At 37.9% G+C, this 23,629-nt stretch overlaps 1 protein-coding gene and 1 non-coding gene across 2 annotated transcripts; one reads left to right on the top strand and one right to left on the bottom strand.

Annotated features, from left to right (window-relative positions):
• Window positions 1-3,314: 3,314 nt before the first annotated feature.
• Window positions 3,315-3,385, bottom strand: TRNAG-GCC. Its single transcript has one exon. It is a non-coding gene; the product is annotated as a tRNA-Gly (tRNA).
• Window positions 3,386-3,604: 219 nt separating this feature from the next.
• LOC121431788 (nucleolar RNA helicase 2-like) lies at window positions 3,605-23,629 on the top strand. The gene is made up of 14 exons (XM_041629489.1): window positions 3,605-3,759; window positions 5,345-5,611; window positions 7,105-7,189; window positions 8,091-8,174; window positions 8,617-8,744; window positions 10,138-10,402; window positions 11,016-11,182; window positions 12,146-12,352; window positions 12,962-13,066; window positions 16,421-16,540; window positions 17,373-17,446; window positions 18,253-18,412; window positions 19,195-19,374; window positions 22,376-23,629. Exons 1-14 carry the CDS (start codon window positions 3,664-3,666, stop codon window positions 22,661-22,663), a joined length of 2,226 nt encoding a protein of 741 aa, XP_041485423.1. The 5' UTR covers window positions 3,605-3,663; the 3' UTR covers window positions 22,664-23,629.

Genomic DNA, 23,629 nt, shown 5'->3' on the forward strand with positions numbered 1-23,629 from the left:
TTAGACGAATTGGCATTGGACGAAATGAAAATAAACTGGGGGCTCTGTCATTAAAAGGTGGACACAATGCTAATGCATTTTCAAAATGGACCCTGAGCTAATAATCTTCCTCCTACGTCAGAATACCATACACAAGTCTTTTTCCCCCCCCCAAAAAAAAAGAGCATTTCAAATCGAGGTCTGAAAGGATACTTAATCCAATTAACCTTTTTTTTCTTTTTTTTTTGTTGTTGTGTGCAGCCGACAGGTGCCTCTACCTAAATCGATTTATGGGGGCACCACAAAAAAATAAATTTGGCTTTGGAGAAATAAGACATAAAAAAGGTATACATGGAAGGTCCCCTTGGGCAGAGATATCTGTATAATGTAAGGGGCTCCCAAGGGGGTTTACCTGCAAGAGAATGAAATCTTTGTCAGCGTCTTTGAAAGTACAATTACTATGATAGCAATGTTGCCACCCGTTAAGTTTTTGAACTGAAATGTTCCGATTTTTTGAAGTTTGCTAATTTCCCTAAAAAAAACTGAACTCTCAGAATTGGGGATTTTGTGAAAAATTGATTTTTGTGCAAAAATTAGTGTGTCAATTATCATTATTTTATATATATGTGTATATATATATATATATATATATATATATAATATATATATATATATATATATATTTATATAGTTATCAGTTATCAGTTTCTGTATTCTGGTTGAGCAATTCATAACACATCCAGGTACAGAAATTCTTGAGGCTGAATTTTCTTTCAAGGTATGCAGCAGATTCCAGTCCCAAAATGCAAAAGCTCCCTACCCTTGGAGGTGAACCCCCCCACCCCCTTGGTCGCTTTGCTCCCTCGCAATAATTGGTTAAGTTTTCTGCTTTTTTCAAATGTTGGCAAGCCTGTGAAAGATTAGCATGGGATTGGATAATGCCTCAAATTCTTGTTTTCATGAAATTTGATTATGTACCACTTGCATGTATCCCAGCTTTTGAAAATAATGCCTTTCCCCCTGATATTTTCGAATGGGATACCTTGTTACTGTATGTGTATCCATTGCCTGTCCCTGTCAATTCTTTTTTCTTTAATATGTTTTTGTGTGTTTATAGGAGCATATAATGTCTACCTTGTAGGACCCACCCCCCCTCTCTCCCTGGGCCTACTACCAATGTAAAGCGAATGAAAAGCAAAATCATTCTCAAAATAACTGATTTTATGCATTGCATACATGAAGTAAGTGCCTTCTTACAAGATACACCGTGCATATTATAAAAAAAATCATATGGTGCTTAGCATGTGTACATAAACTTGATACTGACAAGCATGTTACGTATAGCTTTAGAAAATACTTATCCTATATATTTATGTATGTAATGTATAGTATGTGACTAATCAAAGGTGTATATTATCTGCTGCTTAGCAAAGAAAAAAAAACATGAAGTGTACTCAACAATTTTTGTGTGAAATAAAAAGTTCACTCTGATCTGAATAAAAAAAAACAGGTTTGATTTTCTATCTTTTTGTTATTACTGTTGTACAATCACTGTTATTAAAAGGTGGGTCTTGTTTTTCTTCACAGCTCTCATTGGGTCAAAATGAATCTTATTTTGCTCATCAAATTGGCAACAATTATTAATTTTCTTTTCATTTTCATATGAAAAAATATGGATTTTGCATGGATAAATCAGTATGAATTATGATAGCAAAAATTTTCATGAAAGTTGCCAATTTGCATGCTAAACAGTGATTTTTTTTTGTACTGCCAATTTCGAGTGCATGATGATTAAATTTTAACTAGGAAGGACACCACACAATGCATTGGAAATAATGAAATAATAGAGTTGCAAGTTATAATGTAGCAATGAATGTTTGTAGTGATGGGATAGTCACAACTCACCAGATGAAAATAAGTTTATTTCATATTATAAATTGTCATCATGTGGAGTGTTGTGGCCCAGTGGATTAGTCTTCAGACTTTGAAACAGAGGGTCGTGGGTTCGAATCCCAGCCATGGCGTAATTTCCTTCAGCAAGAAATTTATCCACATTGTGCTGCACTCAACCAAGGTGAGGAGAATGGGTACCTGGCAGGAATTTATTCGTTGAAATGCGTGTGCGCTGTAATCATAGTAATTACGGCAGCCAAGCTACAGCTGGGGTAATAATATCCAAGTTCTTTAGAAGCGCATAGAGACATTATTCATAATTGTGATATGCGCTATACAAGAACTGTTTATTATTATTATTATTCAAACTCACAACCTTGCGATTATGAGTCCAATGCTCTAACCACTGGACCACACGATTTCATCAAAATTGGATAACAAATAACAGATTTTAAAGTTCATCAATATTTAGTGAAAACAGTTCATTTGCACATCGTCATGAATATTTATTAGGTGGGCTGATGATGTCACATCCCCACTTTCCGTTTTCTTATGTTATTATATGAAATCATAAATGTTTCATTATTTCATACATGTGTAAATGATGTGTCTCCACTATGATGAAATAAGTTGCGGCAATAAATAACTAATGCACTTAATCAGTTGTCAATCCAATTGTTTTAGTTCTTGGTAGAAAAATTTTCATAAAAAGTTCATATAATAAAATACAAAAGAACAAGTGGGTATATAACATCAGCCCACCTAATGAATATTCATAAAGACATGCCTAGAACACGGTTTCACCGGAATAATGCAAATCTTTAAAATTCATTAACTTTGTTATATGTTATCCAATTTTGATCAAATTTTCACTGAGCATTTTGCTCTGTGAACTGAATTTTATTCTATTTATGGAGATATGAATATCTCCAGCCTGGACCATCCCCTTAAGGCTGGAGCAAAATGTAGGAGCTTATGTTGTCGGTGCTACGGATTATTAACCCTCTCAGTGCTACGATTACAATTAGTGGCCCTTGTGAATAGTCACCCATAAGTATGTCATAATGACGAATAACCTTAATCAAACTAAATCCATGGCCATCGGATGCCATAATTAGCCTTGGATAATTCAAATTGCCCTAGCTTTCAACCCCAATTGGAAGATAGACTTGCCCTAAAAATATTGCACTTCAAGGCCTGTTGAATGAGTATTTTCTGTATAACAGTTATTTTTTAGTATGAGTGCAATTTAGGTACCCCCCCCCCCCCTTTCGTTATCCCCAATCCTTTCAATGCGAGCGAGCAGTGCTATATCTCCTACCATTTTGTTTTTATAAGAGACAAAAATTTAGCTGTTTATACATTATGAATACCGAAGTATCGTATATATATATACACTAAGGATGATCAAAGAATCTCCTTGATAATTAAGAAAAAATAAGTGCACTAGCCGGGAATCGAACCCGGGCCTCCCGCGTGGCAGGCGAGAATTCTACCACTGAACCACCAGTGCTTTGCACGTTTTGTCCGGGAGCTTTATAAGCTATATATTGTACATCAATCATGTGTGTATGATTGCAAGTTGAAATTGCATGTGAAAAACACATATATGTATCACGGAAATTCCGTGACATGTATACACAAAGCGCAGCATACGTACACACACACACACGTGTACAGTACACACATATAGAGCTAATGGTGTTACATAGTCTGATCGATCTTGTACTATAGTACATCGTGGTTGCTCAATAATTTCTACACGTGTGATTTAAATACCCGAACTCCGAAATGTCGCAACAATTGGCAGAAAGTTCCATGGTGAATGGTGATGATATACTTGTAAATGGAGAAATTCGTAAGAAGAAGAAATCCAAGAAAGAAAAGGTAAGCTTTGTATTACATGAAACAATTTAAATCAACTATATATCGTTGCAAATGTGAATGAATGAGAGAGCGAGCGAGAGTGGCAGTGATTGTGGGCATGCCGTGTGCGGCTACCAAGTGTACCGTACGGCGCCAGCAGGCGAGGGCCCTAGTCATGTGTGATGTGCATGCTGGCGCTGGCTGATCCGGTTTCCATCTCGAACGAGACTTAGTTTTACTCTTAGAATAGATTCGATGTGCGATCTTGACAGCAATATTTCTGGCAGAAATCACTTCCCCTACAAGATTTTTTCGTCATCGATCTTCAGGAGTCCATAATTGGCGAGGGTCATAAGAATCTTTGGTAGTCAAAATCATTGATTTTACCCCTGGAATATTTTTTTAGAGCACCTACCTGGATCTGTTGTATGTGCAGTTCAATACAGGTATTTTAAGCATGCAAGTTCCCTGCCAGTGCAGGTCCCTGTAGTTGTGGGGAGGGAGATGAAGTCTTTGGTATGGAAGCTTAAAAGTGCCACCGAGATGTTGAGATAATTATCTCGGGAAGTCGACATCTTGATAGCAAAAGATAAGATGACGAGATCCCGGATCTCATCATGTCGACATCTTTGAGAAGAGATGATGAGATGACAAGATCTTGGATCTCGTCATGTCTACATCCAGTGGAAGAGATGATCAGATGTCATGATCATGGATCAAAGATCTTGTCATCTGACCATTTCTTCTAAAAGATGTCGACATGACGAGATCCGGGATCTTGTCATCTGATCATCTCTTCTAAAAGATGTTGACATGATGAGATCCTGGATCTTGTCATCTGATCATCTATTCTACAAGATGTTGACATGATGAGATCCGGGATCTTGTCATCTCTTCTAAAAGATGTTGACATGATGAGATCTGGGATCTTGTCATCTCATCATCTCTTCTAAAAGATGTTGACATGATGAGATCCGGTATCTTGTCATCTCATCATCTCTTCTACAAGATGTCGACATGATGAGATCCAGGATCTCGTCATCTGATCTTTTGCTATCAAGATGTCGACTTCCCAAGATAATTATCTCAACATCTCGGTGGCACTTTTAAGCTTCCATAAATTGGGCCTGACGTTGCCATCATGGAATGATGAAAAGTGGCCCATGACTGCCGCATAATAAACCATAATTAATGTGAAAATAGTAATTAGATGGAATGGGCAGTCAACCCAAACCAAATATAGCTAGGGGGTGAAACCACTTGCTCTTGGGACTGAACCAGGGTTTCCTCCTTTCACAGCCCGTACAGATGCAAGCTAGGGTTTGTCATCTCCAAAGGGAGCCTGAGCAACTGTACAGTGGTCCAACAACAGGGGGGATGGAGTATTCTTTTGCCCTGCCATAGACTTTAAAGTAAGCGATTCGCCGCGATATTGGCATCGACGTATTGACAGGCGAACCGACGTGCACATACAAATTTTGTGCCCATCCGCGAGACCGCGTCTAGTGCCTATGGCCGTGCCTACTCGGAGACTGAAATCTTGATTGTGTTGAAATGGTCAGGTCGGTCTAACATTCTAATATCTAGTTATTATTCTTCCTTGCAGAAAAAGACATCTGATGATGTAGAAACCTCTAAAGAAGCAGAAGTACTTCCCAAAGAGGAATCCCCATCATCAGCAAAGAAGCCAAAGAAGAAGAGGAAGAAGGATTCCGATGAAGAAGGAGAGGATGAAAAAGAAAAGAAGAAGAAAAGGAAGAAGGGTTCTGATGAGGAAGGAGAAAATGAAAGTAAGAAGAAGAAAGTGAAGAAGGAGAAGAGCGGAGAAAATCAGCAGAATGGCATCAAGAAAGCACAGCCATCATCCAGTCAGGTAAAAGTCAACAGAGATGCCACTTTGAAAGATTAAACCAAACTGAAGAAAGAAAGAAATATATGTGTGGAGGGTTTGGCCCAGTGGATTAGTCTTCTGACTTTGAAACAGATGGTCGTGGGTTTGAATCCCAGCCATGGCGTAATTTTCTATAGCAAGAAATTTATCCACACTGTGCTCCACTCGACCCAGGTGAGGTGAATGGGTACCCGGCAGGATTAGATCCTTGAATGCATGAGCGCTGAAAGGCAGCTTGAGCTAAAGCTGGGGTAAATGATAACATCGTGCCTCGGAATAGAATATTTCTTGATAGATGGCACTATATAAATGCCTATTATTGTTATTAATTATTACTTTGTTATGGATCAGAAAGATAATTAGCAAGAAAGTTACCCACATTGTGCTGCACTCAACCCAGGTGAGGTGGCAGGTAGTAATTCCTCAAAAAGCTGTTAGCACCGGAATTGGAAGACTAGATTAGCCAGGGTGGATATGTATGCTATATAAATCTTATATTATTTTTTGTATTATATTTTATAAGAACAGGGAATGTAGACCAACCAAACATTTGTACCCTTTTCATAAACTTATCCTCCAATTAGCCGCCTAAGAGTAATGCGGATAATTCAATAAAAATTGCTTTCATAAACTCCGAAAATAAGCCGCATTATTTTTACGAGCGCCCGTCCTGAAAAAGGTGGATAATCGCCATGACAACTGGACACGCCCCCTCCGATGCGGTTGTGTTGGAAAAGGGTGACCTTGTGACCGCACCATGGCAATTATCCGCATAATTTGGAAATGCGTTCATAAACTCAAAATCTTGTCCCGATGCTGCTATTATGCGGATAATAGCAGCATCAGAGTAATGCGGATAACTCTTGTCCTCCTCCAATTTTACGACCAAATTATGCTGCTATTAGCCGCCTAATTCATTTTAATGGGGTTTATGAAAGGGGTATAATATTGTGGCAATCTTTTTTTAAGACCATGTACATGTATAAATAAACGAAATGATCTTGGTTTTTGTGTTGACAATGTAATTTTACCTGGATGTTCCATAATGATTGCTTATAGAAAAAATATCTTAAAAGCTGGAAATAAAGTTTAACTGAAATAAACACACTTGAATTCATGACAAACTAACTTTGAAGTCCTTGACTTTACTGATGTAATTTTTGAAATTTACTGTGTGTACGTCTTTGTCAATAATGAACATCAGACATACTTGAAATTACATTGATAATAAGTTATACATCCAGGAAACGTTTCATTGCATCCAGTCTACGGAAACATCTACTCAATACTTTCTATGGGGATAATTTTTACACCCTGAATCTGTGTTATCAGCACTTTTCTTCCAAAATGTCTATGTGACCATTAATATTGGCAATAGAAGAATAGTGTCAAATTCACCTGAAATACAAGTATCTTAGCATGTGTTTTATATTCAGTTTTATGTAATTTTTAATCTCTTTTTTTTAATTCTGCAGTCATCCGTAGATGAGGAGACCCAAGAACAGTTGGGAGCCTTCTCAAACTTTGGTATTGGAGCTCATACCATAGAGAAACTGAAAGGTAAGGGGACTTGTTATTGTTTGCTCCATAATGGTGATGAACAATGTTCCACTGGTTTCAGTTAAATGAAAAAATATTCCACTCTCGATGAAGTGAACGTCACTGGCTTAAAATGGAACACCACACAGGGATGTTTACTTTGGTTGGTTCCTCCAAAATTTATTACAGAGAGTCAACAAATCGTCGCACGCACCACGAACCGTCCTCTCTGCGCACTTCGATGCGCGATAGCGCACTGTATCTATTCCACGAACCATCCTCTCTGTTACGATGCCCACTGTGGCGTAAATAATTAATTTCAAGAAACTATAAAGATACGGGATGAAACCTTAGAACCTGAACTTTTGAACGAAGACACCGGTAAATAATTGGCTCTCCTTGTAGGAGCACTTATTGCTGGTTTTAAAAAAGCTTTCTTTAAATGCATTTTCTGCAAAACTAACTTTCACATCGTAGTGCGCAGAGAGGACAGTTCGTGGTGCGTGCGACGAAATAGTGACAAAGACAACCAGAATATTGAGATGACCTTTCTCAAATCACATTTGATTTGTACTTTGCCTCTTAGTGCTGAAGATTTCTCCTATTTACCTGAATAAGTTTGATTCTCTTTTGTTAGTATTAGTACAGACTACCGGTACATGGCTTATTCACATACCAAAAACTTTCCATCATAATATCTTGCTTTAAAAATACAAGAACATGTGAGCCAAGGTATATTGAATGATAAGTTTTTCTTAAAAAGTGTATATTTCAGAATTTATTTCCTAGAATCTCAAAAATGACACACTGATTTTTTTTTTTATAATTTTTCATGCAACCGAATAAAGTATAAATGTTAATATTTTTCAGAGAATCTTTAAAATAACCTGCTGATTTGTTTCTGTTTAATATTTTGATACAGCCAAAGGAATCAACTACTTATTTCCCATCCAAGCAAAAACGTTCAGGCCGATCGCTGATGGATTTGATGTCATAGCCCAAGCACGTAAGTTTATTTCAAGTTGATTCCTGTATAATGTTAGAATTGGAATAGCATAAGGGAGTTTTAAACTTCTTCCTAGAATATGGATGACATGAACATCACGGTTTTCGCTTTCCCAATTTTGATATTGGACAAGCGAAAGAACATGATGCTATGAAAATGATGTCACTATGTAGCATGTTGATGTGCAAATATAAATTTAAAAACATATTTTAATTCAAATTCAAATTGCATCTAAAGTTGTTAATCCCAGAAATAGGTTGTTGGTACAGCAGGGCCCCGCCTTACAAAGAGTTACAATTGATCCAATCAATCATAACTCTATGGAAATCCTTCAGTATCATAATTTTTTATACAGGAAATTTGTAAAATGTCCTTTTTTGTGTAAAAAATATCTTGTGAATGATTATCAGACCCCTCTACGATCCCTTTTGTCCTCTGTCAGGAACTGGAACGGGTAAGACATTGTCCTTTGTCTTGCCTCTGGTGGAAAAGTGGCAGCACTTTCCTCAGAAGAGTGGCCGGCAGCCCATCATCCTTGCCTTGGCTCCTACCAGAGAACTTGCTAAACAGGTGATTAAAACAATCCTCTTCTCTTCCTTTGTAGACAGTGATTTTCGGTTTCAAAAGATGGTTTTTTCTGTTCCGAAAATCTGTAATTCCATTTCAATTTGATCTAAAAATGGAAATTCTGTTTTGTCACTGAAAATGTACACAGCAAAAAACCTGAATTCCATTTTGAAAAGGGGAATTCCATGAATTTTTAATGAAAAGTATAAGAACCAAACAGAATTTCCTTTTTATTTACTGGTGAAACAGAAAATCACTGTCCCTGGCATTGGCTGAAATGTGTACTTGAAACTCATTTTAGGCCTCCTTCTATTAACTGGTTAATCATCCAGACTGTTCTTTTTCATGATGACAAAGAGTTATGGTGTGTTTGATAGTTGACATTTGAACTCCTGAAGAGAATTACAGTGTGTACATCAACTTGATATTTCACATCTTCAAGGTGTTGTAGGATAGTTAATATGTCTCCATACTATAGAATGCAAGGTTTGAGCTTCGATTCTTGTCTCTGCACTAACGCCCTTTGGCAAGGTGGTGATCTATATTTGCCACACCCAAATGTTTTGAGGTAAATGGGTACCTGGCAGGAATTTATTCCTAAAAATGCTAAAAACTGCCTTATTGCCAGCTATGCTAAAACTGGGATGATAATATTCAGCCTTCAGAAACATTTGTATTAAGCATCTTGTTGCCTATTCTTGATATTGCATGTAGTAAAGTTGTGTTATATTGTCCTAAAATAAGTTTGATTCACATTAAAAGTAATCTGACTTGGTAAGCTAAATGCTAACGTATTCATCTGCAATTGTGCTTTCAACTCAATGAATTTTTCAAATAAAGATCTGAATATCAGTATCTAGAGAAATACCAGTAGTTACAGTAAACACTGATTTCATGAGAAAGTCTGTAAAACCAGGCTTAATTGTCAGTATATCATCGAGGATCTAGATCTGGTACAGTTACATAAACTGAACTTTGTGAAATCTTGAAATCTACGCTGAAAAATGTTCACACTGAAGATCACCAACACAGATAGGCGCACGTGGGAGAGTGTAATGTTATTGCTCTGAATGTCGGCCCGATGCTTGACTCGAATCCTGTGCTTATTTGCTAATTTCTCAGCAATTACACAATTTCTTCCAGAATCCTTTGGCACATATTTTTTATTTATACAAACAGACACTTTGGTGGTCATTTCATTGGATTCTGTACGAACTCATTTTGATATTGTTACCACAACTGGCATTTACCATTAAAGAATGGGGGCTTGTAGCAAAGACAAAGTGAGAAGACAATCCAACAACATACATGTATATGTGTTATTGAGGCTTTTTCTATGATATTTTGATGATCGTAGTATTTTTCATCGTTCTCATGTGCGCTCTTATCCGAACAGATTTCTGAGTACTTTGAAAAGATCGGTCCACATCTCAGCACCACGTGCATCTACGGGGGCACCGCCTATTGGCCGCAGGAGTCCGCCATCCGGCGTGGTCTGGACGTTGTCGTGGGAACGCCTGGACGTATCTTGGATTACATCCGTAAGAACACCCTTGACCTGTCCAAGCTGAAGCATGTTGTACTGGACGAAGTGGATCGGATGCTGGATATGGGGTTTGCGGAATCGGTGGAGGAGATTCTTGGCGCTGCCTACAAGACAGGTATGTGACCCCAAAAAAAATGTTTATTTCAGTCATATGATTCAGTTATGTGACAAGAGTTGTATTGTTAATAGTTGTATTATGTTTCAGTTGTGTGAAAAGAGGTGTATATTTTTCAGGTCATGTTTCAGTTATATGATAAGAGTTGTATTTAGCAGTTGTATGTTTTCAGTTACATGTATATGATGAGTTGTATTTAGCAGTTGTATGTTTCAGTTATGTGATAAGAGTTGTATATTTCATTCATGTGGTTCAGTTATGTGTTAAGAGTTGTATTTATCAGCTGTATGTTTCAGTTATGTGATAGGAGATGTGTATTTCATTTCTATATTATATAAAGTATGTTTTAATACTAGTACGTAACTAGAGTTGTACATTTTAGTTCTTTCTGTTTCTTTATGATATGAATTGTATATATTTCATTTATACATAGGAAATAGTTATAAATACTCATTCATCTCAGCTGTTAAAAAAGTTATATATTTCAATGGTATGTTTCAGTTGTATGTTTAGGACATTTCAGTTGTATGTGAAGTATATTTGTTGCATGCTTCCTGTATGAAAAGTGAAAAAATGCTGTAAATATCCATCTTCTCATCTGTCCCTTTTCAAGGTGAATCAAGTGATTCTGAGGAAACCCCTGTGAATCCGCAGACACTCCTCTTCTCTGCTACGGTTCCTCCCTGGGTCTACCAGACAGCATTGAAATACATGCGCAAGGATGTCAAGAAGGTGGATCTTGTGGGTAGGGAGAGGGTCAGGACAGCCACAACAGTTCAGGTAATTGATATCATCAGTGTCTCTGAAGGCCTGAAGACATGCTTCATGTTCTTCTATGGCACTATTCTTTGTTTCTATTCCACTGTCTTACCCTTCTCAGAGATGTCGAGATGAGTAGATTTTTTGGATAGGGGAGGGTCGGGACAGTCACAATAGTTCAGGTAACTGATATCATCAGTGTCTTTGGAGGCCCGAAGACATGCTTCATGATATTCTGTGATGCAATTTTTTTCTCTCATTCCAATGCTATAGCCTTCTCAAAGATGCCTAGAAGGTTCTATGAAATGTGCTCTGGCAACCATTGCTCCGCTGATGTTTCCAAACATTAATGGAATTACCAACTTCAACCCTGAATTTAACGCTATACCCTATCCTAAAAAATAAACCTAAAACCCTTTAACAACGAATGCTCCCCTCACTCTATATCGTAACAAAGAAACACACATAGGTGTTGTCACCGGAGGAAATGTTGTGTCACCATCTGGAAAGGCATGGAGAAGGTCATGACAGGTACAATGGTTCACGTAAGATATCAACTTGGTATCATCAGTGTTTTTGAAGGCCTGAAGTTATGCTTCATGTTCGTCCGTGATGCAATGTGGTATTTTTATTTTCTGATGTCCGGTAAGATATCAGTGGAGGTTAACAGACTTTATCAGGGAGCAATCTTTCCAGCATATAGCGTACAAGAAAAGTAATACATGAAATCATTCATGTTGTGTTCTTTCTTATCCCACCCCATCTTTCCCTCTCAGAATTGTACATCAAGTTGGAAGATGTTTCATGAAGTGAGCAGTCAGTGATTTTCAATTACAACAGCTCTATATAAGCTTCTGAAATGCTTGCAAATCATTGGGAACCACTGACAATACAACTCATGAAATACTCCCTTGAGATTACAGTTTATATCATCGGTGTCTTTGAAGGCCGAAATTCCACTCTCCATCTTGTCTTCCTCTCCAGCATTTGGCCATCAACTGTAGCTACTTTGACCGACCCGAGGTCATCAGCGATGTCATCAAGGTCTACGGAGGCCTGGACGGCCGCTGCATGGTCTTCTGCGAGACCAAGAAGGATGCTAACGAGCTGGCCATGAGCTCTGCTATGAAGCAGGAGACGCAGGTCATGCACGGGGATATCCCCCAGACACAGCGAGAGGTTACACTGAAGGTGAGAGGTCATTGAAAGTGCATTCAACTTTGAAGGAAATATAATCTGGTTTTAAATAATCGATTGAAATGCTATTAAGGGATTAATTAGTTGGCCACTTCATATAGGACAGTATTTTTGCATAATGATGCATTATCACTGGATTTGATCTGTAAAATTCAGCAACAAACGAACTGAAAAATTATTTTTCAGTCGTGTAATAATATACATAGAAAGACATGGATGATGATGATGATGAAGATGATGATGATGATGATGATGTTGATGATGATGATGTTGATGATGATGGTGGATGATGATGTCGGTGGTGATGATTCTGCTGATCATCTTAATCATGACCATAAATGATCAGGATCATTTGAGTGAGAGTAAGAATTTTGTGTGTTTGTTTGAATTTGATGGTTCCTCTCTTCCAAAAATATGACAGCTAACCAACAAACCCTTTATTCTTTACATTCCTCTTTACACTACACTAGAAATAAGTTACTCTATCTGTGACCACTTTCCCGTTCTAATGAGTGATCACAGTGACTGCTTTGTCAATGATAAAGAAAGTTGTGATTGTATATTTTGTGGGTATTCATGATAATTTTTTTTTCTTTGCCGAAGGGTTTCCGAGAGGGTAAATTCCAATGCCTGGTCACCACTGACGTAGCAGCGAGAGGATTGGACATCCCTGAAGTTGATCTGGTCATCCAGTGTAACCCACCTAGGGTGAGTCATCTCGTCTTAATTTGGGGCAATAATGATAGTCCAATAGGACTTATGTGTGTATTTGTTACAGATTTGTTTATTGTGGAGCATTGTGGCCCAGTGGATTGGTCTCCGGACTTTGAAACAGGGTCGTGGGTTCAAATCCCAGCCATGGCGTAATTTCCTTCAGCAAGAAATTTATTCACATTGTGCTGCACTCGTCCCAGGTGAGGTGAATGGGTACCCGGTAGGATTTATTCCTTGAACGCTTCAGCGCCTATTAATATGGCAGCTCAGCTACAGCCAGGGTAATAATATGATACCAAGTATCAAAGTGCAGTTGAGTATATGCACATAGTAAATGCGCTATATAAATGGACATATTATTATTATTATTATAGATCTCACAAGACGATACATGGTATTTCTTTCCGAATTGTGTAACCTGCATAGTTAATATGACAGTGAATTCTTATTAGATTGCATTTGTAGTCGTAGTACATGTAGTAGTAGTGGTATATTGTATGGTGGTATTGGTGGTGGTAGTAAAAGCAGTGGTGGTGGTGGAAGTAGTAGTAGTAGCAGAAGTAGTAGTAGTAGTAGTAGTAGTAGTAGTAGTAGTAGTAATGGTAGTAGTAGTAGTAGTAGTAGTAGTAGTAGTATAGTAGTAGTAGTAGTAGTAGTAGTAGAATTAGTAGTAGTAGAAGTAGTAGCAGCAGCAGCAGCAGCAGCAGTAGTAGTGTAGTAGTAGTAGTAGTAGCAGAGATGCCAACCAGTACGATTTTATCGTATTTAGTACGATAAAACAAGTAAAATACGACAGTATGATTTTGGCCATCAAAAATACGATTTCCCGACTTTCTGTCATTGTCCTGTTTTTGTCCCATGTGTGCTGTGTACATGTATGTATAAGCACAGTTTCAAATTGCCAAGTACGTCTTTTTTTCAGTACCATAAAAAGTGAGCTACGTCCGTCTTTTTTTTTCCCTGTAATACATGTACGCGCGTGCTTCCAGTAGCGGCAACAGTTTTTCCCTACTTCACCATGTGCAATTTCTAATGCACACATTTCCAGTCGGGATATCACAATTCTGTGATATAGTAATTTGAATTGCACAGGAGATAAATCCCCGTTCACAGCACATAGATGTGCGAGTCTTTTATCCTCACAGTCGCCGACTTTGCTTGTCAAAACGGAGCCTTATTAATCCAAAATCAATAGTTGTGAATTATAGCTTTTTGATTTCTTTCTTGGTGAGGGGTAAATATCAGACAATAAATCATCAAACAAGGCTCCATCTAAAAAAAAAATAATAGGAGGACGCCGTGCGCTTGAGTGTGGTACTTGTATGCTGTTAGCTAGCCAGTTTGAGCTCATGTTCTCTGCCAGAGCTCTGGGTGAGAATTCTATCAGTAATGGCCTAAGTGATGGTGATTTTCTGTTTCAGATAGAGTTTAGATTTCATGTTAATTTTTGAGAACTGCCAAAAAACTTCATGATTTCTTCATTGTGATGAATATTTAAGTTATTAATGAATACATTTTCACAGAATTTAGACTCTCCCAGAATGAAAGGCATTTTCTCTGAAGATCTGCATTTTCAAATAACTTGTGAAAAACTTAAAGGTCAAGTCCACCCCAGAAAAATGTTGATTTGAATCAATAGAGAAAAATCAGACAAGCACAATGCTGAAAATTTCATCAAAATCGGATGTAAAATAAGAAAGTTATGACATTTCAAAGTTTCGCTTATTTTCAACAAAATAGTTATATGAACGAGCCAGTTACATCCAAATGAGAGAGTCGATGATGTCACTCACTCACTATTTCTTTTGTTTTTTATTGTTTGAATTATACAATATTTCAATTTTTACGAATTTGACAATTAGGACCTCCTTGCCTGAAGCACAAAATTTTAAAATAATGGAATTCTGCGTGTTCAGGGAGGAATGAAACTTCATTCCACACGATAATGGCGAGAAAATGAAAATATTTCATATTTCATATAATAAAATACAAAAGAAATAGTGAGTGAGTGATGTCATCAACTCTCTTTTGGATGTAACTGGCTTGTTCATATAACTATTTTGTTGAAAATAAGCGAAACTTTAAAATGCCATAACTTTCTTATTTTACATCCGATTTTGATGAAATTTTCTGCATTGTGCTTGTCTGATTTTTCTCTATTGATTCAAATCAACATTTTCTGGGGTGGACTTGACCTTTAAGGTACATGAACCTACAATACATGTACATTTAAAAATTTACATGTAGCCTGTGGCTATGTGCTGGAATTTGAATAGACTGAGTTAGATATTGATTTAATTTCTTCATTTCTTTAACATAATTTATATGCAATCCAAGTGCACCTCACAGTCACAATCATACACAAACACTCACCCACAACCGTGATTCTAACCATGAAAAAAAAACCTTAAAATTTTTTTTTCTAAATTTATTATTTGATCTGAATTCTCTCTTTTTTATATGTTTATTTTATTCATTTATTTAGATTTTTTTTTTGGGGGGGGGTTCATTGTTTGTGGTTCATTAAAGATGAAAAGTAAATAAGCCCATGTAAAGGGGATGTGGAGTGAGGGTGTCAAAACACACTTAAACATTTAAATCTGATTTCTTAGTTGTTTGAATAAGCCTATTACTTAGCATGCTATTTCTGTACTAATTAAAAAAATTGCAGGAGCTGCGCTTACTATAAACAAATTTGGAGTGTGGTTCACAGTTATATTCTTTTTTTTAATTGCCCCTGGTTCCAGAAAATTGCCCCCGGTTCCTGTATAAAGCCAGCGAGCCGGGGCAGTTTAAAAAAAAACTGCCCCCGGCCTGCACTGGTCATGTTGAGTTTTCGTGAAAATCTGATTTTCACTAAAAAATATTATTTTTGAGGATATTCAGTCTGATTTTTTGTGTCAAGAGGTTGGCATCTCTGTAGTAGTAGTAGTATTAGAAGTAGTAGTAGTAGTAGGAGTAGTAGTAGTAGTAGTAGTAGAAGTAGAAGTAGCAGTAGCAGTAGTAGCAGTAGTAGTATAAGTAGTAGCAGCAGCAGTAGTAGTAGTAATAGTAATAGTAGTAGTAGTAGTAGTAGTAGTAGTAGTAGTAGTAGTAGTAGTAGTAGAAGAAGAAGTAGTAGCAGCAGCAGTAGTAGTAGTAGTAGCAGAAGTAGCAGTAGTAGCAGTAGTAGCTGTAGTAGTAGTAGCAGTAGTAGCAGTAATAGTCGTAGTAGAAGTAGTAGAAGTAGTAGTAGTAGTAGTAGTAGCAGCAGCAGCAGATCTTTATTACGTTTCATTATTGAAATCAGTGAACATTTGCTAAAATCCAATGCTGTCAATGTCTTAATCATTTTTCTCCATCTTTCAGGATGTTGATTCTTACATCCATCGATCCGGGAGGACTGGGAGAGCTGGTCGTAATGGAGTCTGTGTCTGTTTCTATAAGAGAGCAGAAGAGAGAGATCTACAGAAAGTGGAATACAAAGCAGTAAGTGCACTTATTGTTCATCTGCCCATCTCATTTGGTATTGCAATTTGTCATCTTTATGATTAATTGATTAATAATAGTAACATTTTATTTACCCCGGGTAGCCACTTCAGTTATGAAACTGCTCTACCAGTAGGCCTTGCATAATGCCATTATAACCCTTCTCCAATCTAAATGCTGAGCGCCTAGCAAGAAGGTCCCATTTTCACTAGGTAAAACAGTATTTTTTCGTAATCATCATGATTTGTACATTCCAGTGTGCATTGCATACATGTAGGTAATGAAATTAAAAGCAAGATTTGCTGTTATTATTTATTTTAAAAGTTGACTTTGAGCTTTTGTAAACTCATGTGGTTGCCTCGTAAACAACCATAATTGAAAAAGGCTTTGTTTTGGGTATCCTGAACCCGGGCAACGAAGTGTCTCAAGATATGCATTTGTTTTGGGGATTTTGCACACATTTTACCAGCTTTCTGAGACACAAATTGAAAAATGGAAGCCTGTTTGCACGTTCTTTTTGCTTGATCTATATACAGACATACATAAAGTTGGCATACAATCGCAAACTGCAATCATTCTGGTCAGTTCTGCATTGTCGATGAGCTTTCTGCTCCGCTGTCACTTTCCAGCAGAGTTGCCTGGCATCTCTTCTCAATCAAACACTTATTTTGAGGGGCTTTTCCTCTTAAAAACAGTGCCTGAAAAATCACTTTTCCGGCCCAGCCAATGAAACTACTAACCTTGTAAAAATATATGACCATTTCAAATGTTTTGACAAAATTAAATATTGTTTGAGTTTTTTTCCCCCTTTCAATCTTCTAAACCTTCCCAGGGCATCAAGTTCAAACGAGTTTCTGCTCCTCAACCTAGTGACATCATCAAGTCCTCCGTCAAAGATGTTACAGAGTAAGTCACAAATATGATATTATTGCTGCTGCTGCTGCTGCTGCTGCTGGTGGTGGTGGTGGGGGCGGTGTTGGTGGTGGTGATGATGATGATGGTTGATGATGATGATGATGGTGATGGTGATATTGATATTGCTATTAATTCAGTATTTATATTGCTCGTATTAAAATTTCTCTAAGCACTTTACATTACAACACCCAACTACTCAGTTTAATTAACTAAATTTAATTACTTTCATGTGACGGTGCGCCACTTATTGTTGCAGCGGACATGACGAAATTTGCAATTCATTATTGCCATTGGACTGTGGTCCAGGAGTTCGGAGAAAATTATTTATATATATATATATATATATATACATATTTATTTTTGAAATTTAGACCATTGTCGGTGAATACTTTCTCCGCTTTTAAGCATTACAGTCACATTACATACACTAGCAAACTGTGCGCTGCCTGCGCTTGCGCACGATGTCGACCCGCGAAGTCAGATATTGACCTTTTCGCTGCAACCGATAGATGGCGCCGTTTCGTGATTCCACCAAATTGTGGAAGTAAGAAAATCTCAGTTGTAACTATTGAGCATATATCTTGCTTTTACACCTCATGGTCCCTATTGCAGAAAGAGTTGCAATCAAATGCAACTAAAAAAGATCATACGCAACTTGATTTCAACCAATGTAAAATGCATATCTTGATTTCTTGAATTATTTTAGCTTCCCGCAACAGGCCAAAATATCTTATAAATCAATAATTTGTGAAGCTCCGACAATGAATATTACTTCCATTTTATTTTTAAAATCCTAGTTTTCTGGATGCTGTACCTGCTGATATGATTGCATTGTTCAAGGGTGCAGCGGAGGATATCATCGCCGAGAAGGGAGCGGTGGCAGCCCTTGCCGCAGCTCTGGCTCACATTACAGGCTCGAAAGCCATGAAGACGAGATCACTACTCACAGCAGAAGAGGTGAGGCTTTAGCAGCTGTTGAAGTATGAATGTAGTATTAGAAACAAAGTTGTAGAAGACATGGATGATTCAAGAACTGACAAAGAAATTTAAAAGAAGGGGTTATTTGTGGAGCTGTAATGGTTCAGAGTTTTCAATGTTTGTGAAGGGGGACCTGTGTAAAGTTTCTGTAATGGTTTTCCTTGGCCCCATCTCTGTTAAATCCATTTACTTTGGTGCTGAGAAGGTAGTTACTAACGCTGCCTTGTTATAAACACTGGTGCATTTGAGCACCGTTTCAAAACCTAAACCTTGTGGAGTAATCATGGTGTGCGGCTTCTGACTCACTTTTCAATCGAGAGAGTCACAAATTCCAACCTGAACTCCTGGCAGTTGTTTTCCTCAACAAGAAATTTATCCAAATTATGCTGCACTCGACCCCGGTAAGGTGGATGGGTACCTGGGGAACGCTTCATCAACATTTTTGTCCCACAAGTTGTGAGATCTGAGGACTTTCCTTGATGTTCATTGGCTAAGAAGCACAGTTACCATGGCAACTGTCGGATGACTTGTCGGATAGAACGTGTGACAACGTGGGACTTGTCGGATAGAACGTGTGACAACTCCTTCCATGAAACGCTTCCTGATCTAGGAGTAATTGCTTGAATGCTTTAACACTTAAGTCAGCTCAGCTACAGCCAAGGAAACACTTTAATACCATTGATGAAGATGCATATGGTAGCTGCAGCATATGAATTGACCTATTAATAATTTTTATCAAATATATTGCCATTTTATGACAGGGCAAGACCACATTCTTCCTGGAGACTCAGTCACAGCTCCTGGACGTTGGGGATGTCTTCCGGACCCTTGGACGCTACATTGACCGTGACGCGAGAAGTGCCATCAAAGGCATCCGTCTGTGTGCTGATCAGACCTCGGCCGTCTTTGATGTGACTGATGATCAGAAGGACCATTTACTGGTGAGGATTTTAACCCTTTCAATCTGTAACGCTAAAAGAATTATGCAAGACTTGTGACACTGTCTTGTACTTTCTTGGGGTGTGTCGTGGTCTAGTGGTTATGACTCGTCTTTCAGTCTGAAGGATGTGGGTTTGATTCCCAGCCATGGCATGTTTTCCTCCAGCAACAAATATACCCACATTGTGCTGCACTCAACCCAGGTGAGGTGAATGGATACCCGGCAGGAAGAATTCCACGAATGCCAGAGTGCCTGTAGGCAGCGCGGCTATAGCCGGGGTGATAATGATAACATTATGGTAATGTGCAGTTGAGTATATACATACAGAAATCATACAATATAAATGTACAATTATTATTATTATTAAATGATATGTGAATGTAGCCGACTTCACACCTACAAACGTGTTCCGATTGAGCCAAGTATGTGAGTAACATTACAAACAGCTTTATGAACATGTACCTGGACTTGTTTATTTCCATTTCGTCTAATGCCAATTCATCCAATTGCCAGCTCGTCGACTACAATTTGGCCTACCATCAGTTCATCTACTATCCACGTGGTCTTACTGCCATTTCGTCCACTCACCATGTCGTATAATATCCAGTTGGTCCAGTAGCCATTCAGTGCATATACCATTTGGTCTAATTGGACTAAGTATTAATTGTGCAAAATGAATGAAAATGAAATGGATATTAGACCAACTGGTTATGAGATGAAATGGTGATTAGAAGAAATGATGATTGGATCAAATGGTTATTGGACGAAATGTTGATGGACGGAATGGCATTAGACTAAATGAAGGTAGACCATCTGGTGAGTGGACGAGTTGGCAGGATACAAATTGGCAATTTACCATTCAAAAGTACAGGCCATTATGCTAAAAATAAAAAGGATTTGATTTAGAAACGGGGGATATTTCATACCATTAAATGTTGTCCTTCACACTCCAAACTCTACAAATAAAGGTAGATTAAAAGAATGAAATATATAAGAAAAATATAACACTTCCTTGAAAAGCCACTTCAGACACTTGAACACGGACTGTCAAAGTAAATAGCATGTAGTGACTGTAAAAACATTTATATGCTGCTGCTTGAAGTGAAATATTTTAGCATGTTTCAGATTTGAGGAAATAAATCAGAAAATCGGAATTGTAATGTAATTTTATGATAGGTCTAATGTAATCATTTCATTTGTCAAAAAAAAATAGTACAGATTGTGGTTATATTAGATGATATGAAATTGAAATTGAGTTAACTGTACTATATTTTGAGATATTTTTATTGAGTTGTCTTTATTGAACGAACGAACGAACTGTCCTTGAATGCTATTCATGAAATGAAACATCAGAATTCTTGGCAGAGTTTCATCTATTTAACCCTATCTAGGCCAGGGGGGGGCCTCAGAGGCCCCCCCTCAACAAATTGCGTGATATTTTCGCCGTGCGAAATTTTTTGACCGCGCCGCTCGCCGACTTTTTACTTTCAACTTTTGAGACCAATTTTGCGTCACCTGGGTATGTGGTTCCGAAATTACGCAACATTATGTAAGTGCATGTCAGACCGAAAATTGTGCTCAAAAACGTGATTTCGTGTACAAAGTCAATGCAAATTGTGTTTTCAACCAAAATTCATAAATGTACGATTATTTTTAGTTTTGCTTGTCTAAATGTATTCATTTTATGCTTTTATGATCACAAAAGAGTCCCCAACAAATTTCATTGAAAAAAACAATGAAAAATAAAAGGTCAAAAAACAAAGAAATACATAAGAAATTGCAAAAAACAATATAATACATAAGAAAACGATATGATATCACAATTTTTTTCATGTACACTTGCTAAAGACACCACAAAGAGTTTCTATACCAAAAATTAGTACATTTGGAGCTTTATTTTGGGAGTTAGAGGAAAAAGTATGATTTCGCATACTAATTGTAAAACGCATAAATTAGCATAATCACTTAATAACAATTCCCATGAAATAAATTACTATACGATCTTGTAGATTATGTCCCAGGCGACCCGCGTGCCAATTTTCGGCGCGATTGCGCGGTCGACGGCCAAGATCTTAGGGGGGCCTGGGAGGCCCCCCCCCCCCCCCCCCCGGCCATAGAAACTCCCAAAATACCCCGGCCTAGATAGGGTTAAGTTGAATTTCCTATGGTCAAATAATTCACAAATTTGAACCATTTTTGGAGCAGATGTTGTTAAATGCTATTTTTACCAATAAATCAAATTTCTAAAAAAAGAATTGAACATCTTGCTTTAGTTCACATGAGATTCCACTAATGTAAAGTTAGCTGTATTTATATCATTTTGTGTGGTACCAGGAAGAAAGACAAAAAACACATAGAAATAAATCTGATCATCTGTGTCCCGTCTTACAAAGAGTTAAGATTGATCCATTCGTAACTATATGGAAATCCATCAGTGTCGTAATTTTTCTACAGAAAATTTGCACAATGTCTTTTGTAACACAGAGAAGCATAGTGAATTTTCAGGAAACAATGAATGCATGAATATACATCATAGAAAATATTTTGAACAAACATACATAATAGATGTTGACGGTGCTGGCTTTCCATAGTCAGTATAGGGAAAACAAAAAATCAATGTTTGAAATGCCAATTGCAAGTTTTCGTTTAAGTCTTGCTTATGTCATTTTGACTGATATATCCATATTAATAATAATCATAGTTGGATTTATAAAGCGCTTTTTGCCTGAGGATACAGAGCGCTGCTATTATTACCCTGACTTTAGCTTGAGCTACCATCACCAGTGCATTCAAGGAAATAATCCTGCCGGGTACCCATTCACCTCACCTGGGTCGAGTGCAGCACAGTGTGGATAAATTTCTTGCTGATGGAAAACCTGCCATGATTTGAACTTGCGACCCTCTGTTTGAAAGGCAAGAGTCAGAACCACTAGACCACTATATATTGTAATCTCAAAACAAGCAGCGTAATTTGAAGGAAATTATTTTTTCTCTTTTTTCAGTCTCTATGGAAGGACACGCCCGAAGCTCAACTCACTGTCGCAACGGAGCTCCCAGAAATACTTGCCCCGGCTGGGTCAGGTTCCTTCGACGACCGGAGAGGCAGCGGAGGCGGTTACTACGGAGGGGGAAGAGGAGGTGGTTATAGGAGAGGTGGAGGTGGTGGTGGCTTCAGGAGAGGAGGAGGGTGGGGTAATAGGAGTGGAGGCGGCGGTGGTGGAAGAGGTCGAGGAGGTGGGTTTGGTGGTCGTGGAAGGGGAGGGCCGGGCGGAGGCTTCACTAGGAGGTAATTCTGGACCAAGCTGTATCATTATCGCAGACGTTTCAGATGAACTGCTTGGCCTATGTACCAGAATATTCCACTTTGCCTTTTAAGGTAACAGCCATGAATGGTTGGATATGTATGATCTATATTTTAAAGCAGTATGTCATCATTGAACAAATGTTTTTTAGACATTCCCCATTTTCTATTTTGCACTGAATAAGACAGAGACACCAAGATCATTGATCAGCCTCGCGTGAGATTTTAAGTCGGAACCAAGACTTTGCTTGAGATCACCATACATTGTCTGAATTGCACGTTGAAACAAAGTCATGGTGATTTCAGACATAGATTCTGGAAGATGAGCAAGAGTCTGGGAGTGTTTAAAGAGCACTCGCCGATCATTTTGTAGGCGATTCTCACTGACCAATTTGTCCAGAGCCAATCAGAAGCCAGGATTTTGATAGCTTATAACAATAGTCAGTGAAATGAACTGCTTCCCAGAATGCAGGAGTCTCATACCAGATGTGTTAGACTTGGCATGTCTAATAAGGGTAACATAGACCTGCAAACGATACAGTAGTGTCCCTTCTATTATATTCATGAGTATTCAAAATGAATGATTAAGTGGTGCAGAACTGGGCATGCTCAATAGAATATTAAACATGCAAAAGTTCTGCCCAGGAAAAGATAATGCTAGTGATATTTGCAGCTTTTGCCAAATCTCAGATTCTCCGAAAAGCCAGTTACCTGTACCAAGCGACCCTGGTGATCATGATGTAATGGTGCGAACACCAATCAGAATTCACAGAGTAGAGTGGCTTATGAATTTGTTTCAGAATGGGAATGCTGCAGACCAGCTAGGGCAAGATTACCCAGATTTATATAACTTTAATTATGATCACAAACAGAGCTGCCAAGTAGTACAGATTTTCAGTATTTAGTACTGGAAAATAAGAAGAATACTGATGGTTTCATGCAAAATACTGAATTC

This window comes from Lytechinus variegatus, chromosome 18, assembly GCF_018143015.1.
Source record: "Lytechinus variegatus isolate NC3 chromosome 18, Lvar_3.0, whole genome shotgun sequence".
NCBI lineage: Eukaryota > Metazoa > Echinodermata > Echinoidea > Temnopleuroida > Toxopneustidae > Lytechinus > Lytechinus variegatus.